The sequence below is a fragment of the Mixophyes fleayi genome, chromosome 1, assembly GCF_038048845.1.
Source record: "Mixophyes fleayi isolate aMixFle1 chromosome 1, aMixFle1.hap1, whole genome shotgun sequence".
NCBI lineage: Eukaryota > Metazoa > Chordata > Amphibia > Anura > Limnodynastidae > Mixophyes > Mixophyes fleayi.
The window spans coordinates 6,763,851-6,782,180 of record NC_134402.1 but is presented as its reverse complement, the minus strand read 5'-3'; the positions used below and the strand labels follow the sequence as shown (position 1 = coordinate 6,782,180).

At 43.5% G+C, this 18,330-nt stretch overlaps 2 protein-coding genes across 3 annotated transcripts; one reads left to right on the top strand and one right to left on the bottom strand.

The window, feature by feature from the left end:
- Positions 1 to 11,889: 11,889 nt before the first annotated feature.
- LOC142103803 (uncharacterized) lies at positions 11,890 to 13,166 on the bottom strand. The gene is made up of 2 exons (XM_075188019.1): positions 12,655 to 13,166; positions 11,890 to 12,071 (listed from the first exon to the last, which is right to left on the bottom strand). Exons 1-2 carry the CDS (start codon positions 13,115 to 13,117, stop codon positions 11,905 to 11,907), a joined length of 630 nt encoding a protein of 209 aa, XP_075044120.1. The 5' UTR covers positions 13,118 to 13,166; the 3' UTR covers positions 11,890 to 11,904.
- Positions 13,167 to 15,072: 1,906 nt separating this feature from the next.
- On the top strand, positions 15,073 to 18,182 carry LOC142103789 (uncharacterized). 2 transcript variants are annotated; one of them, XM_075188007.1, is made up of 4 exons: positions 15,073 to 15,266; positions 15,888 to 16,121; positions 16,506 to 16,714; positions 17,081 to 18,182. In XM_075188007.1, exons 2-4 carry the CDS (start codon positions 15,892 to 15,894, stop codon positions 17,980 to 17,982), a joined length of 1,341 nt encoding a protein of 446 aa, XP_075044108.1. In that variant the 5' UTR covers positions 15,073 to 15,266; positions 15,888 to 15,891; the 3' UTR covers positions 17,983 to 18,182. The 2 variants fall into 2 exon arrangements, with proteins under 2 accessions (XP_075044108.1, XP_075044098.1); XM_075187997.1 differs by lacking the exon at positions 15,073 to 15,266 and having other exon boundaries at positions 15,536 to 16,121.
- The last annotated feature ends 148 nt before the right edge of the window (positions 18,183 to 18,330 follow it).

The window sequence follows — 18,330 nt, the reverse complement described above, 5'->3', positions numbered from 1 at the left end:
AATTGGAGATTTTTTAAGCTTATTTATATTAAGAACTTCATTTAATTCCACGGGCGTCAGTGTTCCCAAAGTATATATCCAAAAGGATTCTCTCATTCATACTTTTTTATGCCTATCACCCCCTGATTTGTTTACATTGAACTGTTCAACTCTGCTATTGACAGACCAATGGGGTAGCTTTCATGACCTATCATAAAGTGATTTGATTTAGAATGCAAATGGAATTATTATTTAATTACAGTTACATTTCTTCCCTTTGTTATACAGGTTACTCTATTTTTACCATTGCCATGTTATGTCACTGCCCTATTTGGAACCTATAATTTTGTTGCTCTTTCACTTGTAATATTTTGATATGCAATAATTAAAACCTGACTATCCCTTGTCCTTCTCCTGTACACACTGACCTCTCTTTCTCCTCCTTCAAGGTACATTTCATCCTCCTCTTCCACCCAGCCCACCTTCATGTGACAGTTATCTACAATCCTCTTTCCCTCCCTTATCTTGGGGAACTTTAATACCCTTATAGAAAATATTACTGACCCTGCTGCATTCAAAATGATCTCCTTCTCCTATTTCCTTTATTTTTCTCAATGGACCTTCTCGCCCTCCCACCACAGTGGCCACTCATCATCATCATCATTTATTTATAAAACGCCAACATATTCTGTAGCGATTTCCAATTGGGACAAACACAGTAATCAGCAAACTTGGTAAAACAGACAAAGAGGTGAGACAGCTCTGCTCTCAGGCTTATAATCTATGGGACAATGGGTGTTGAATACATAGGGATAAATCTACATATTGTATTTCAGTCCAATCAGATTGCAAAGCTAAAATCAAAAAACGAAAAAAAAAAAAAGGATTAGTATGCTTTATGAACCGGTCAAACAGCAATGTTTGTCAGAGGGCTATTGTCCTGTTCGGATTGTTTAATGGGTGGTAATAGGTATGCGTAGACCCGAAATAAAGATGGTGGTGGCCGGGACGGAGGGAGCTGTTGGCAGTACCAGGTAAGAACCCTGGGGATTGGGTGTGCAGCCCGATCACCCGATGTGTGACAGTACCCCCCTCTTTTAAAGGTGGGCACAGCGCGCCTACTGCTAGCCTTAATGGGAAACTTCTCATGAAGCTTTTCCAAAAATAAAGTTGCATGAATGTCGAAAGCACTCACCCAGGAGCGTTCCTCAGGGTTGAAGCCCTTCCAGTCCACCAGATATTTTATTCCACCCTTATAGTACTTGGAGTCCAAGATTTGCTTGAGTTCAAACTCCTCTTTATGATGATTTGTTGGAATGGTGCAGGATGATACAGATGAAAAAAGATTTATAATCAAAGGTTTCAGCAGAGAACCATGGAAGGATTTAGAAATAAGAAGAGAGGCAGGTAACTGCAATTTAAAACAGACAGGGAAATACTACATGGACCAATTAACCGCAGAGCCAGTTTCATACATGGAACCTTGAGACATATATTTTGGGTGGATAGCCACACCCTATCTGCGATTTTAAAGACAGGAAATACCTGTCGTTTCTTATTTGCCAACAGTTTGTAGCAAATGGAGGATTTCTTAAGACAGGACCTTACTTGAGTCCAGATGGAGAGAAAATACCAGTCTAACATATCAGCAGCAGGAACGTGGGAGGGAGGGATGAAAATTTGGGAAGAGAAGAATGATGTACATAGACCACAAAAAAAGGCTGAAGTAGTGATAGATTCATGAAAAGCATTATATTGGGCGAATTCGGCCCAGGGTAGGAGGTCAACCCAGGGTAGGAGGTCAACCAAGACAACCCAGTTGTCTTGGTTGGCTGAAGAAAACATCCTGAGGTCTCTAAATCCTGGTTCACCCGTTCGGTCTGCCTGTAGGATTTGGGGTGGTATGAAGAGGAAAAATTCAATTTAATTTCCAACAGTTTCCAGAAAACAGACACAAACTGGATGCCATGGTCTGAGACTTTATCGGCGGAACAGCCATGCAGACAAAATATCTCCTTAACAAAATGAGATGCCAAAACAGGAGAGGAGGGATGACCAGACAGTGGGATGTAATGGGCCATTTTAGAAAACCGATCCACTACAACCCATATAGTGGTACATTTCTTGTTGGGTGGAAGGTCTGAAATAAAGTCCATACTGATATGGGTCCAAGGTTCCTGTGGAATGAGTAACAGAAGTAAATGGCAGGAGGGAGCCTGGTGGGCAGACTTTGTGATGGGTGCAATTAACACAGGAGAAACAAAATTCTTAACATTGGAGTGTAGGCTTGGCCAACAAAAGCCTCTAGACACCAATTTGATGGTTTTATAGACCCCCGTGTGACCAGAAAAATGAGTAGAATGGAAATGACTCAGGAGTTTTTTGCGGAGACCAGAGGAAAACAAAAGTCTTCTCAGGTGGAGGGGTTGGAGATGTGAGCACTGTGGAGGATATGAGATATTTGGGGTCCAGGATGGGACAAAAAGGAGTTTCCTCTGAAAGAATTGTCCAAAGAAAATGCACAAGATCAGCCCTCTTGTTATTATACCCTGGTTTGAAGGTTATGCGAAGGTCAAAACAGGAAAAGAAGAGTGACCACTGTACTTGTCTGAGATTCAGACATTGTGCTGATTGGAGATATAGAAGGTTCTTATGGTCAGTAAAAATGATAACTGGGTGTTGAGCACCCTCCAGAAGATAACGCCATTTGATAAAAGCTGCCTTGCTGGCAAGTAATTCCTTGTCTCCAATGGCATAGTTCTTCTGCGCAGGAAGACATTTACTACAGAAAAAAACACAGGGATGAAACTGCCCTCAAGGTGACTTCTGCGATAAGACTGCTCCTATGCCCACATTAAAGACATCAATCTCCAGGAAGAACGGTAAGGAGGTGTCAGGTTTTCTGAGGACAGGTGCAGACACTAAGGTGTTCTTAAAGAACTCTAAGGCCTCCATGGCGGCTGTAGACCAAGATTCGGGATTAGAACCTTTCCAGGTAAGAGCCATGATAGGAGCTACAATGGTGGAATAATCTTTGATGAAATGCCTTTGATAATTGGCGAACCCAAAGAACCGTTGAATAGGCTTGAAGACTAATGGAAGCGGCCACTCCAGAATGCTCTAATGTTATCAGGATCCATTCACAATTCAGATCCAGACACAATGTAACCCTGAAAGGCATTTGATGAAATTTGAAAGAACACTAATCAAGTTTACAAAAGAGTTGGTTTAGGAGTAACCTGGAATGAACTTCTGCCACATGGAGGCGATGAAAGGAAATATCTTTGGAGAAGATCAAAATGTCATCAAAGTACACGACCACACATACATAGAGAAGGACTCTGAATATTTCATTGACAAAACTTTGAAAACTTGCCGGTGCATTGCACAGACTGAACGACATTATAAGGTATTAGTTATGACCATTGCATGTATTAATCACCATCTTCCATTCATCTCCTGCTTTTATCCTAATGAGTTTATAATCTCCACGAAGATCTAATTTGGTGAAGACATTGGCTCTTTTGATATGGTCAAAGAGCTCCGTAGTGAGAGGAATGGGGTAGCGGTTTATGATGGTTAAGGCATTGAGACCCCGGTAGTCAATACACGGCCTCAAGGAGCCATCTTTCTTCTTCACGAAGAAGAACCCCGTTCCAGCGGGCAAGGAAGAAGGTCTGGTGAAGCCCCATTGAAGATTTTTTTTAATGTATTCAGACATGGACCGAGACTCAGGTAAACACAGGGAGTATACCAGGCCTCTGGAAGGAGTCTTCCATGCCTGAACTTCAATGGGACATTCCTATGATCGATGAGGGGGCAAATGCTTTGAACGGGTTTTATCAAAGATGTCCAAGAATGAATGATATTGCTCGGGCAACCAATCGATGGTCGCAATAGAAACAGGAACCTCCAGGGGTGAAGTAAAGTAAGTGAAATAAAATTCCCAACTGCTCCTGAATCTAAGAGAGCAGAGATATAAATGAAACCCTGAAGGCCAAGGAGAATGCCAGAAAAGGAGCAGATTTTAGGAATTTCAAGTGTCAAGGGCACTAGGCGTCTTTGCCCAGGATATCACCAGATTTAGTCTTACCAGAGTAGTGTATGCACACAGTGATCTTCTGGTAGCAGGGTGACTAGCGGAACAAGAGAATCAGCAGATGGTGAGAGGATGCTAGAGGAAAGTCTATGACTAGCAGCAACGGGTTATGGGTTAAACAATATGAACACGAGGATCTTGATAGACGTGAAGACGTGAGGAAAGTCAGTGGTCTGCGTACAGCAAGTTGTACCACTGCTATAGTGAGAGGAATGTCCAGGGATAGATAGGAGGTAGTGAAGTCAGTGGTCTGCGTACAGCAAGTTGTACCACTGCTTGTAATGATGGGACTGGTTCCAGGTGCAAGTAGGTAACGGGGAAGTCAGTGGTCTGCGTATAGCAAGTTGTACCACTGCTTATAGTGAGGAAACTTGTAACTGGTGCCAATAGGAAACAGGGAGTCAGTGGTCTGCGTTCAGCAAGTTGTACAACTGCATATATATGTGAGGATAGGCACTAAGGTAGATGAGTGGAGCATCAAAGGTAACACGGAGAGCACAAGGAACTTGATTCCAATGGTATATATAATACAATAGCAAATGACTAGTGCTGCTTGGAGATACAAAGTCACTACTGAGATCCAGGACATATGAGACAAAGTCAATAGCATCTATAACTTCGTGAAATAGAGGACTCCGTAGATAAGCAGAACACAGTCCAAGCGGATATGCAATAAACTGGTAAAGTCAATAAAAGATAAGCATACCGCGGTTCAGTTGAGCAGGCTGTCACGAGAGAAACACAGGGATAGCTGAGCGGCTGAACGCCGACACGAGTAGAGACCACAGGAGAGTGGTAGCGGTAATCCGTATCTGTGAAGCACACAGACAGAGAACATAACACGAGTGGAGCAATGATGATTCTTGCGGAGGTCAGCAGGAATAGTAGACACGATGAAACACAGGAGAGTTGAAGCGGTCTGGCAACCGGCACCGCAGTAGTCAGGAATCAGCTAGGACTGAAGACATGATGAACACAGGAGAGTTGAAGCGGTCTGGAACCTGCAGAGCAGTAGCGAGGAATCAGCTGGGACTGAAGACACGATGAAACACAGGAGAGTTGAAGCGGTCTGGAAACCGGCAGTGCAGTAGCGAGGAATCAGCTGGGACTGAAGACCCGATGAAAAACAGGAGAGTTGAAGCGGTCTGGAAACCGGTAATGCAGTAGCGAGGAATCAGCTGGGACTGAAGACACAATGAAACACAGGAGAGTTGAAGCGGTCTGGAAACCGGTAATGCAGTAGCGAGGAATCAGCTGGGACTGAAGACACGATGAAACACAGGAGAGTTGAAGCGGTCTGGAAACCGGTAATGCAGTAGCGAGGAATCAGCTGGAGCTGAAGACACGAGAAACACAGGAACACCTTCAGAGACTCACAGGGAATGAGACTCCAAGATCAGGCAACCAGGTAATGACCACAGGTGCTTTAAATAGGGAGTGTTGCCTGATCAGCCAATTAACTAAAAGCAACAGGTCTGAAGAGTTCATAGAGCCTGCGCATGCGCAGACCATCAGGATGGTGGGCGGCCACGGTTCCTAACAACGGGAGAAGAAGCACTCACAGTCAGGTGAGTGACATCAAGAGAGGTAGAGGTTTTAGAGAGCCCTCATCTGACCTCTCCGGAGCAGGTTAGGGCCTGGCATTTCCTAATCTTTGGGACAGACATTCAGCAGATGACCAGGATCCGCGCAGTACAAGCACAATTTATTCTTGATTCTCCTGTCACATTCTTCCGGAGTCAGACGAGAATGTCCTATTTGCATGGGCTCATGCTCCAACACTGGATGAAGAAAGCGAAGAACTAACTTGACCGCAGGGCACCGTGTACTATCCCTCTCGGAAGATCTTTCATAAAAGCGGAGGTGCACACGATTACATAGCAAAATCATAGCATCTAGGGTTGTTGGAATTTCCTGCAAGGCAAGGGGCGTCTTTAATTTTGTCTGAGAGGCCTTTCCAGAAGGTAAACACCAAAGCATCATTATTCCAGTGAAATTCAGATTATAAGATTTGAATGGAATAACGTATTCAACCACAAAACAGGTTCCTTGGCGGAAACGAAGAATACTGGATGCTGCAGTATTTACTTGTCCGTGCTCGTTAAAAATTTTACAAAATGCAGCAATGAAGGCAGCACGGTCTACCAGGAGTGGATCATCTTGCTCCCAGACGGGGAAAGACCAAGCTAAAGCTTGACCCGACAACAAAGAAATTAAATATGCCAGCTTGAATTTCTGAGTTGGGAAATTTTGTGGTTGCAACTCGAACTGTATGGAGCATTGGTTCAGGAAACCACGACAAGATTTGGGATCCCCATCAAACTTGGAAGGAGCTGGAATATGTAGGGTAGAGGTAGAAGCTGATGCTGCCACTAGCGCAGGAGGATTCTCAGCCGGTGAAGCTAGAAACACTTGCAAAGTCTCAATGCAAGCCGCAAGCGTCTGAAAACACTGTAGGAGTTTATGTTGGACTGTCTTGTTGTTCCACTGAGTTAAGCAAATGCTGAAGCATGTCTTTGGCTGATAATTACCCAGTCGGATCCGACATGGCCTGTTCTTGCTGTCACGGTTGGGTAATGGATTCTTTGATTTGCCAAGATTAGCACTACTTAAGTAAGACACAGGGTTAGATTTACTAAGCTGCGGGTTTGAAAAAGTGGGGATGTTGCCTATAGCAACCAATCAGATTCTAGCTTTTATTTATTTTGTACTATCTACAAAATGACAGTTAGAATCTGATTGGTTGCTATAGGCAACATCCTCACTTTTTCAAACCCGCAGCTTAGTAAATCTAGCCCACAGAGTCTGACGGGGAGGCGGTTTTCACCAGGGCCCGCAGCAAGGCGGTCTGGTCTTTGCTGTGTCTGTCCCGCAGGTCACAGCCCCTACTAAGAATATCAGGCGCAATCTTTAGGAGAATGTGCAAGGATGGTTTGCAATGGCGGACAACACGATGAGATTAGAAATAAAGGTAGCAGTTTACCACTGGAGGAATGGCAATGAAATACTCTGTAGAGCGTCATTTCTGCGGACAACAGGTTACCACTTGAATGGTGGCAAAATGCTCTCTATAGTGTCAGCTTTGCTAACAGTAGGTTACCACTGGAAAGGCGGCAAGTACACTGTGGAATGTTAGCTCTTCAGTCAGCAGGTTACCACTGGAATGGCGATGAACTCTGTAGAATGTCAGCTCTGCAGACAACATGTTGCCACTGGAATTGCAGAAAAGTACTCTGTAGAGTGTCAGCTCTGTGGCCAACAGGTAGAAATGGAATGTAGTCCAGCAGAAGGGAGAAAACACAGCAGGTGAAAATGGAGCCACGTCTAGCACCTCAGAGGTAACTAAAAGAACAGTTACCAAACATCTGAAGGAGGTGCCTTTTAAATTTGGAGCCAAAATACATCATCCAATAGGAAGGGAGCAGAGGGAATAAATAGATTGGGTCAATGAAGATGGTGGCGGCCGGGATGGAAGGAGTGGCCGGCGGTACCAGTTAAGAGTGCCGGGGATCGGGTGTGGAGCCTGATCACCCGGCACGTGACACCTGAGAATAGATGAGAAATTGGAAATATGTTTGTTTTGCAGTGTCCAGAGCATTTAGATAGGAGTGATTTACAGAAGTATATGTGAAGAAATCATTAGAGGTACAAAATTTACACCAGTGATGTTCTGCTTTATGGGAAAGTTTTTGAAGATTTTGTTTACTTTAGTGTGCCGCAGCTGACATTGGAGTCGACATGTAGTATGAAGAGTCGCTGAAGTTAATATGATACTCGATCAAAGGCTGTTGATCTGGACTTTTTCACCTCTGTACAGTCTCTGATTTAACAATTCACCATTCCCTATCTTTGACCACCATCTCCAATCTTTTAAAATCTCCCCACCCTTCTCATCTTCCCCATTCCCTAAAGTTACTCTCACCAAGTGTAACCTGGACATCATTGATTCTACCAAGATTACCTCCTTTTTTGTCTTATCCCCTCCCCCACTCACCATCACCTTACCACTGCACTTCACTCTGTCAGCCAGACTGTCAATAACTTTGCCAGTACCCTCCTCAATATTGGCACTCCAAACTTACCCAATCTCTTCATAAATACTCCTGTGTCGTGGAACAGCTCTGGAGAAAATCACACATTTATGTTATCTTCCTTCACTTCCAGTTCATTCTCTCCTGTTACATTACTGCCCTATCATTCACTAAACAGTCACAGGCCTTCAAACCTCACATTTCCCTCCAACTACCAATGCTTCTTTGCCACCTTCAACTCCCTGCTTTCCCCTCTCCCACTCTCACTCCTCACTCTCTGTCATTAACACACTACACCTCCAAAATTGAGTACATATGTCACAACATGAGTCCCCTCTCACTCCACTTACCCCTTATCTACCCACGTTGTCCCCCCTCCCAGCCTCCTCTTTGGATTATCTCTACCCCTGCTCTAGACTGTCACCCTGCTGGCAAAGCAGCCCACCTTCTTTTCCTTCACTCTGATATCTGATTAAGTCTACACCCTTCTATCACCCATTCCCTCCTCCACTTGCCCACTTGACCACATCAACTCTCACCTCCACTCCTCCCTCTCTCTTGATGCCTGCTCTAACCTTTCCCACCTCCTCAACCTATTTCTCCCTTCTGGTGCCATCCTCTCCTCCTTTAAACATGCTCTTTTCTCAACTTTCTCAAAATACATCACTTGAGCCTTCCTCCTTCGAAAATGACCACCCTATATTCGACCTTCATTTTGTATCCAAACTTCTTGAATGGGATATGTACAACCATCTCACCTCCTTTCTCTCATCTCATCATTTCACTCCCTTCTTGACCCACTCCAATCAAAATTCCGCTCCCTCCACTCTACCAAAAATTCCATCACTACCTTCTCCTTGCTAAGTGTAAGGGAGAACTCTTCTTGACCTCTTTGTTGCCTTTGATACTGTTTACTACTCCATCCTTTTGCAAACACTCCAATCGATATTTCCCTGTAATGCAGTCCTCTACTGGTTTTCTTCTTACCTCACCAACTGTTCCCTATCAATCTCTACACATGACTCCACCTACCCCACTCTTTCTTTAACTGTTGAAATTCACCACAGTTCCATTATTGGCTCCCAGCTCTTCTCCCTCTACATCTCCTCCCTTGATGAACTTACATAACATATCTTTTTTCTTCCCTACCTAGATGTAATCCTCTCCTTCAAATCTCACATATAGTCCCTCTCCAAATCCTAACACCTCCACCCCTGGAATATATCCAAGATTCAAACCTTTGTCACCATAGATTCCATCAAAACTCTTTTTCACTCTCTTGTAATCTCTCACCTTGATCAATGTAACCTCTTTCTTGTGTTACTCTCCTAAATGTGCAACTCACTCCCACACCAATAAGACTATCCACTAGTATCCAAGACTTTAAACACACCTTTAAAACTCATCTTTTCATCAAAGCCTGCCAGCCCTCATCTTAACTTATCCCCTGCTGCCCTCTCACACTTACTCACCCACTCTTTATCACCCATTTTGTGTCTGCCCCTTCTATCTAGATTGTAAGCGATCATGATCAGGGCCCTCTTACCTTGTGTTTTCCTCGCTTCCCTATCATAGCTATTGTTGCACCTATGTTAATCACTTCCTGCCTTGTCTTATTCATCATCTCTTGCCCTGATTGTTGCACCCATGGTTGCTTCATATTAGTATGATAACTGCTCAGTCCCCATGTACTATGAAACTTATTTCTGTTTGCTCATCATGTAATTGCTAATTGTTGTGCCCTATTATGTCACTCATTGCTGTAGTGCTGTAGTGGCTTGAGTTTTGTATACATCCATTCATCAATATGGTCACAGTGTACATATATGTTCAGCTTTAACTAAGACTAAAAGTGTAATAGTTCTTTTTGTTTGAGGTTTCCATGGTAGCGTTATTATAGCAGTATAGAACCCTTAGTATTAGGAGAAATACAGAATCATCATCATCATCACCATTTATTTCAGTAGCGCCACTGATTCTGCAGTGCTTTACAGAGAACTCACTCACATCAGTCCCTGCCACATTGGGGCTTACAGTCTAGGGGCCCGATTCATCAAAATTCGCAAACGCATACGCATCTGCGTTGCATACTTTGAGCGACGTAAACCGAAATAAGCACCTCAAACAGCAAAAACACACCCCCATGTGGTCTAAGGGACGGAAATAAGCAGCGCAAACGTTAGAAAACACACCCACCTGCGGATCTTTAAACATGCTACACGCATAAGCGACGGCTCTCAACTGATTGACGACAAGCCAAGCAATGCAAACCTCACGCCCACTGTGGGAGGGACCCAACAGTTTGTTTACACACAACACAACATAAATGCCTGGGGCTTATTTTTACGACATAGCTCTCTACTCATTAATCACTGACAAATAACAATGATGTGCAACACTCTGGACGGTTGTTTTTCCTTTGCTACTAATTAACCTAATACACACTTGTCCAAAACACATTGCTCACGATCTGTGTTTAGGATTTCTTCGATTTCAAGTCGCCGTATAGTATGCAAAATGCATGCACACGGCTACATTAAAAACACATGAATAACGAATGTATTAAAATGTATGTGGTGTGAATACATCTTTGCCTTTTCAGCAAAATGAATGCATAGCATACTCTTCCATAAAGGATACACACAAGAGTGTATATACAACCTCCACACAGAGGAAGGGTCTCTGTCTGGATTACAACTCAGGAATGACTGTATGCAAATGGGGACAGCTACCCGCTACCCCAACCTGAGACATGAAAATACACAGACAACACCAACAATACAGCATGCGTGCTACACAGACACCTCACACTTAATACTACTCTTCATTATTCACACAAATTTCTCACAAAATACCTATCTCACAGGTAGCTCACTGGTTAGCACTTTGGACTCACAACACAGCAGACATGAGTTCAAATACTGAGCATACCCATAACTAATGTGTGGACTGGAATCATTATCCTAACAAGAAATGGGACACAATGTTTTTTTTTTTATTTTGCATTTGTTATACACGCTCAACCATATTGTAAAATATGCCCTCTGATTTATACTGTATTGAAAGTAAATATTTATTTGGAGGGAAAATCCAAGAAGCCTCACGGCCTATACTTCACATGCACAGTATTAGCTGCATGCTGACATTGAGTATTCTAAATGGACTAAGGGGGGGGGGGGGTGTTGTAGGTGACAGCTTCCTTGGAGGTAAATGCAACATTGTCAGCAAATAGACTTTCATCTGGATCCATGGCGTACACGTTATGTCATGTACTCAGCTGTATCCAAACAGGCCGCTCTCCACACTCCAGTACGATGGTCCTTTGCCTCGCTTGCACTTCTGCCTTACACCACTGACGCCACTTCTGGGTACACTTTCGAGGCTCTCTTCAATGTGTCACTGTTACTTGAATGTAACCTTGGACTATCACTACAATGACATATGTATTTGGGGGAATTGGTAACTAGCTAGAGCGTTTGACATTTTTGGATTTTATCTTGCACACAGGGCCTACAGATGCAATACCTCTTATAGGGGTGGCTTGTTCGTGGAGGGCACATGTTACTTTTGGATTACATGCAAATAGCTAAAGAAATCCTTTTGTGTTTTACAAATGATGTTATAAGCAAAACATCTTTCTTCATTACTCTTTTCGGACTATTATATATACCCACATGTTGTGTAATGAGATGAATAAAGACACACACACCAAGGTTTGTTTTTTTATAAAGTTATATATTTTTAAAACACAACAATCTTTGCAAACTATTTACATATACATCAATAAATAAAATATCATCGAAATGAGGCCCAGTAGGCCAATTTAAAACGCAGGTTGCCTACAATGTTCCCAATATGTACGTGGAGGCCTTCCAGGTCCTCCACAATTTGACCCATGTGGGCCATCAGTTCTGCTGCGGTGGGTGGTGGTGGAGGCCAATTGCCAGCTTCCTCAGTGGGTGCTAAAAGAAATCAGAAATTAAACATTACATACATGGATACATATTTCATCAAACAGACAGGATTTACTAGAGATGTTTACTGTTACATTACTTTCAAAACTTAGGCCTCTGGCCACAAAACCATTTGCACGCACATTAGACATCGAGAAGGCATTCGAATCAATGTACTAAATTCTGGTGAGCCACGGGGAGAGGGCCATGTACAGGGTTGTCTTATCCAGCATTATTGGCCCCAGGTCCTATGCACTACATGGGCCACTACCTATACAATCACTCACAGGAATTCAAACGATTTTGGTGTATATTAGATTTTATAAACAAGTCATTAATATACTGACGATTTGACCAGGCTAGCGGCCACATTGTTTTGCCCAATGCCCTGCGTGCCCATGTGTTAAGATGGCTATGGCTGTGGTTTGAGTGTTTAATGCGCCTAAAATGTATAGGCAGATATTATAAGTGTTCGACCTGTGGCATTTAAGGCACCATTTAATCAACATATGTCACAGCAGGGATTATGTACAAGTATAATGCACATGTCAATCTTGTATAACTATGTCCATCACTTATCGCAAATACTTACAATCTTCCAACTCCACTGCCTCTTGGCTGCCTGATGTGGAGTCCGCTAAATCCTGGGGCTCCCGGTCAGCCTGCTCCTCGTCCTCCTCCACCGCTGCTGCCACTGGCACCGGCACTGGCACCGCCTCCTCCTCCTCCTGCTCCTCCACTGCCATTGCCACTGGCACCGCCTCCTCCTCCTCCTCCGACACTGCCACTGCCACTGGCACCGCCTCCTCCTCCTCCTGCGACACTGCCACTGGCACCGCCTCCTCCTCCTGCGACACTGCCACTGGCACCGCCGCCTCCTCCTCCTCCGATGACAGTGGCACTGCCACCGCCACTGGCTGCTGCTCCTCCTCCTCCTCCTCCTCAGCTGCCTGCGCCTCGACTAATGCCCGGCGGCGTTGGCGGCGTTCCCAGCGTGCTCGGTCTGTTTGAAAAAAGGAAATATAAACAAAAGGACATGTTAACACAATCACCATTTGAAAAAAACTATTGTATTTTGACAATCAGGTGATTATACATATTTAATCAACTTTACATTGTCAGCAGGCATAAATATTTGCTACTAACAATGCAAGGAGGTAAACATGATGAACACAAAGCATTTCACATGACTTGTCAGCCCAGCACAGTGGTCTAGTGGTTAGCACGTCTGCCTCACAGCACTGGGGTCAGGAGTTCAACTCCCTGATGATAGTTACATATGTGTGGAGTTTGGAGGCTTGCTCCATATTTGCATGTGTTGTCTACCACACTCCCCAAACATACTACTGGCCGCCTAATTAGGTTTTGTTCACATTTGGCCGTAGTATGTTTTTTTCATGTAGGTGCTTTTAAGTCATCAAACTCCCTTGGCCCTGGTCAATTAGTTCTCTACAGGACCACCGAATTAGTGGATGGAGGTCAAAAAGCTTTGAATGTTGAGTATACTTTGGAAATCACCCTTTGTTGGGACTACCTTACAGTCTAAAAGAGTCTAAATAGGCAGTTAAGTAATAATTGATTAGCTATATCTAGCACACTATCTAATCTGTTTGCATCTTATGGGAGCTTGCAAAAATCAGTCTAAACACTAAGGTGTTTTGTATTTGAAACGTGCCTTTTAAATCTTGGCCCAATAATGACAACACATCTTCCACTCCCAAATGTTTTTAAGGTTAGACTAGCAAGTTACAGCACTCGGGTCAAGACTTAGAATGCCTGATTTCCTAAACCACACTTAATGGTGAGAATTGTCACACAAAAACATTTAGGTCAGTAAATGGTTAGCAGACACATTTAGGACACAGGAGCCAAAGCTTTTTGGGTGGACTGGAAGGGGCATGACCTTTATAGTGTGCTTGCACATTGTTATGTAGGCCATGTCAGGTGTTTAGGGTGAACATATTTACAAACATAGGGCCTGATTCAGTAAGGATCCTTAACTTGAGAAACTTCTTATTTCAGTCTCCTGGACAAAACCATGTTACAATGCAAGGGGTGCAAATTAGTAATCTGTTTTGACCATAAATTAAATACTGACTGCTTTTTCATGTAGCACACAAATATCAACTTTAAACTTCCGTGTACAAATAATCTATCAAGTATCTGTGTGCTAAATGAAAAAACAGTCAGTATTTAACTTATGTGCAAAACTGAACACTAATTTGCACCCCTTGCATTGTAACATGGTTTGGTCCAGGAGACTGAAATAAGAAGTTTCTCAAGTTAAGGAACCTTCATGAATCAGGGCCATAGAGCAAATATATATATATGTTGACTTTTTTTTGGCGATTAGTAGAGAACTCACTTATTCTGATCTCCCTACGGAGCTCCTCCAGAAGCTGGGGCTGGCGGCGCCGGAGATCGCTCCACCGCCGTTGGAGCTGAACGGTGCTCCGCCGAATGTTGTATCGGAGGCGGAGGCGTCTGCGGACCCTTTGATAGGCCTGCACCTTCACCTCGTTGGACACATACCGTCCAGAGGGTACATTGTCCATACCCTCTGCAAGGACTCTCAGCTCACGCCTGCTGAAAATTGCAGCCCTCATTTTGGTATAATGTCTATAACACAAAATGGGGGCCTCTGCGTTCCGATTGGTTCGCTGAGCACGTATGGGCGTGCTCACGTCACACGCGGAGCTTTCACACACCTGTGTTTTGACTCTGATTGTCTCTCCCACCAAGAACATGGCGGGCGCCTGCACTGAGACGAGTACAGTGTGCTCCGCAATTAGGAAGAAGAGTGTACACCTGGTTTATTAATTCAACACTCCATTTAAACCCACCTGTGCTTTGGTCTAGTGCCTGTTCATTCGCTTTTTAGCCTGGATAGAGCACAGTCAAGATTTAATTACATTACATTTGGATGATTGTTCTAAAAAGCCAACAACAAACAGTAAGTACCAAACTAAATCAGAGATTGAAAGATTTAATTTTTTTTTGTGTTCTCCTAAAGTTTTCTGCCTACAGTATGCTAAGTTCTTTTGAACCTTATCCATATTCAAATTAGGAGGTTAGCTTTGTTTACCACATTACCTTTTCTTGCTTATAAAAATTAATTTGTTTTTTTTTTCGCAGCCCATACCACGCATTACCCAGTTGACTATCAAAATAATTTTTGTCTTTTGTGCCAAACTTTGGAGAAAAGTATAAGAATTTATCTGAAATTTCTGGATAGTTCCAAAATATTTTTATCTCCTAATGTAGTAAACTGTTTGCTCTGCAATATGTGTGGGCGGAATGTTAAAAAAACTGCTAAGCAAAGGGCCCCTGGCCTCACATTTAACATGTAAAGTTTTCAATAGTAGCCTACAGTATGCTAAGTTCTTTTGAAACTTATCCTTGTTCAACGGCATAATAACTAGCTCATTGCATTGATGGACACATGGGTCCAAATGTTGGCCGATTTGTAACCAAATATTAATAATAATTACACAATATAGGGTTTGCAACTGAGTGATATCCTTCATTTTGGTGTGTTGCTAACCTGTAAACCAATGTTATGGTTTGAAAAGTGAAGAGTAGTAGTAGTAGTAGGAGAATGTTGCTATAGTATTTGACTAATATGTCAGTCAAAATGCAGTGGTCAAACTAAATGGCCGTTAAATAGACAAACCACAATGTTTATTATAATAAGGGGCATGTGTTTTAGACCTAGTTAGAAGTTTGTGAAATTGTACCTTATGTAGGGGGGGGATGTGCTTAGATTCTGTATCACCACCTGACTGTGTGCATTGCCTATAAAGACACAACTTATCTTTGAAATAGGAATATGTCTGATGCTGGCCCAAGTAATGTGGAGGCACCAGGGCTGCCAACTAGGCGTAAAAACAACTTCATAGAGGAGGAGCTGGAGGTGCTGGTAGAAGAGGTTCTGGCGAGGTTCCACAGTGGGAACCGCCAAATAACCGGACGTGAGCGCCAAACCCATTGGCAGGAAATCACAAGGCTCATAAATGAAATATCTCCGTATGAGCGTACAAAGGTTGAAGTACAGAAAAGGTACGAATTAAATTTAAAAATAATAGCCCTATTTAACTTTACTGACTGTGTGTATTTGTCAAATAATATATATAGATATCGCTAGAGATAAATATGGATTTTGTGACATAGTAGCATTAGTCACCTGTGAGGTGAAACCACCTTGTGACTCCAATGCATTTGTTGATCAGGCCCTTTGTTTTCAGAAACGAACACCATGGCCCTTGGTCACATTGACATAATATGTTTACCACATTATACGCGCTTCAAAATAGCAAAATCTGTATTACTGTATGTGAAGGTTAAATTGTTGTGATTAGCAAACGTGCAATGTATTTGATTGAAAAATGTGTCATTTTGAGTTGAAGGTACTATGTGAGGCAATAATGTTTGTCTATTCCACAGATGGGCAGACTATAAAGGACGCCTGAAAGCGAAGCTTGTTGAGCTTCACAGGCATGCTCAAGGCACTGGTGGGGGGCCTCGACTACGTACTACTTTAACACCCCTCGAGGAGCGGGCGAGGGCTGCAATAGCCCTGGTGGAGATAGTTGGGGTGGGCGACATAGACACTGGCTCTAGCCCACCCCGAACAGGAGAGGCCGCTCCACTAGGTACATGATGAGTTTGCTTTCTTAATGTCTGTAAAGCTTTGTATCTGTCTGAGTAAAAGTGTCAACTCTCAGGATGTGTGTGTGAAGGTAAACTTCAATTGCACAATGTGTTTGCCTATCACATAGTAGGAAATGACATTTACACACTGAAGACAAATGGTCTCAATATGAAGGGCTCATCCTAAAATGTCAGACCATAAGTGGCAATGTTTGTATTTGGGGAGCGGAAAGGGCTGCTAGCACATTCAAGGGAAGCTGACACTTTACCAATGCTACATCACGCGTTGTAAGATGTTTTTGCCAATATAATATCGCACCTTACTCATTGATTCTAATTACTTTATTTTACTTATTATCTCTCTACAGCATGTGAGCAGCAGGCGCCTGCTTCACCGGTGGATGAAGAAGTTGCCCGTGATGTGGAGGAGCCTCAGCTGGCTCCAGCTGAATATGTAAGGCAGCGGACACTCGCACGCGCAGCCGAAAATCTTAAAGACGTCACTCTTGCACAGAATGTTTACCTGTCACACATATCAAGCACTGTCCAACACACGGATCAGCAAATCGACCGTCTCACTAACACATTCTCCGATTTCATGAGCACACACACCTCTTTACTGACGACACTCGCCACCAAAATTGATAATTTAAATACTTCAGTGACAAATATTGCAACACTCCTGGGTGATATCTTGCATGTCCACTCCCAACGCACCTCCGGCACAATCCCTTCACCCAGCTCAGATTATTTGTTCGGCAGCCCCCATACCCAGTTGTCTGTCGCCTCCGCCCTCCCTGATGTGTCTGTCGCCTCCGCCCTCCCTGATGTGTCTGTCGCCTCCGCCCTCCCTGATGTGTCTGTCGCCTCCGCCCTCCCTGATGTGTCTGTCGCCTCCGCCCTCCCTGATGTTTCTGTCGCCTCCGCCCTCCCTGATGTTTCTGTCGCCTCCGCCCTCCCTGATGTTTCTGTCGCCTCCGCCCTCCCTGATGTGTCTGTCGCCTCCGCCCTCCCTGATCCCGAACTATGTCGTCTTATGTGTTTTGCCTTTGCTCGTGGCTATGGCCAATCCCCCGTTGTGCCCACTTCCCCCTCGCCTGTCGTGGCCCCATCCCCATCCCCTGACCCTGCACCTTCACCTCGTCGGACACAACCCGCTTGCCTTGCCCCATTGCCTGGTTCCTCTGACTCCTCTACATCACGGGTGACAAGAAGTCGGAGTAGGGGAGCCTCCCGTCCAACCGGCTTTAAAAAAACACGGAAAAAGTAATTTGTATTGTTTTAACCTAACAAATATAGTTTAATATATGACGAAAATATGTATTTTTATTTTTTTTTATAATAAAAAAAAATTCCTACTACTGAAATGTCTATTTCTTTTTTACGGCAGATTCCATAATGTTTTTTGTAATAACAATGCTTGTTATCAAGTCTAACCATAGTATAATCTCCAAACAAACTGGCTGATTCATTAACGTATTCAAACAAATATGTATCGAATATCAGTGTGCTGACCAAAACCATGCCATGGCCCTGATTGAGTAATGAACCTAGATGTCAAGGATACATATTTCTGAATGCTGCTCAAAAGCCTTTTAAAATGCAAGTGGTGCAAAAT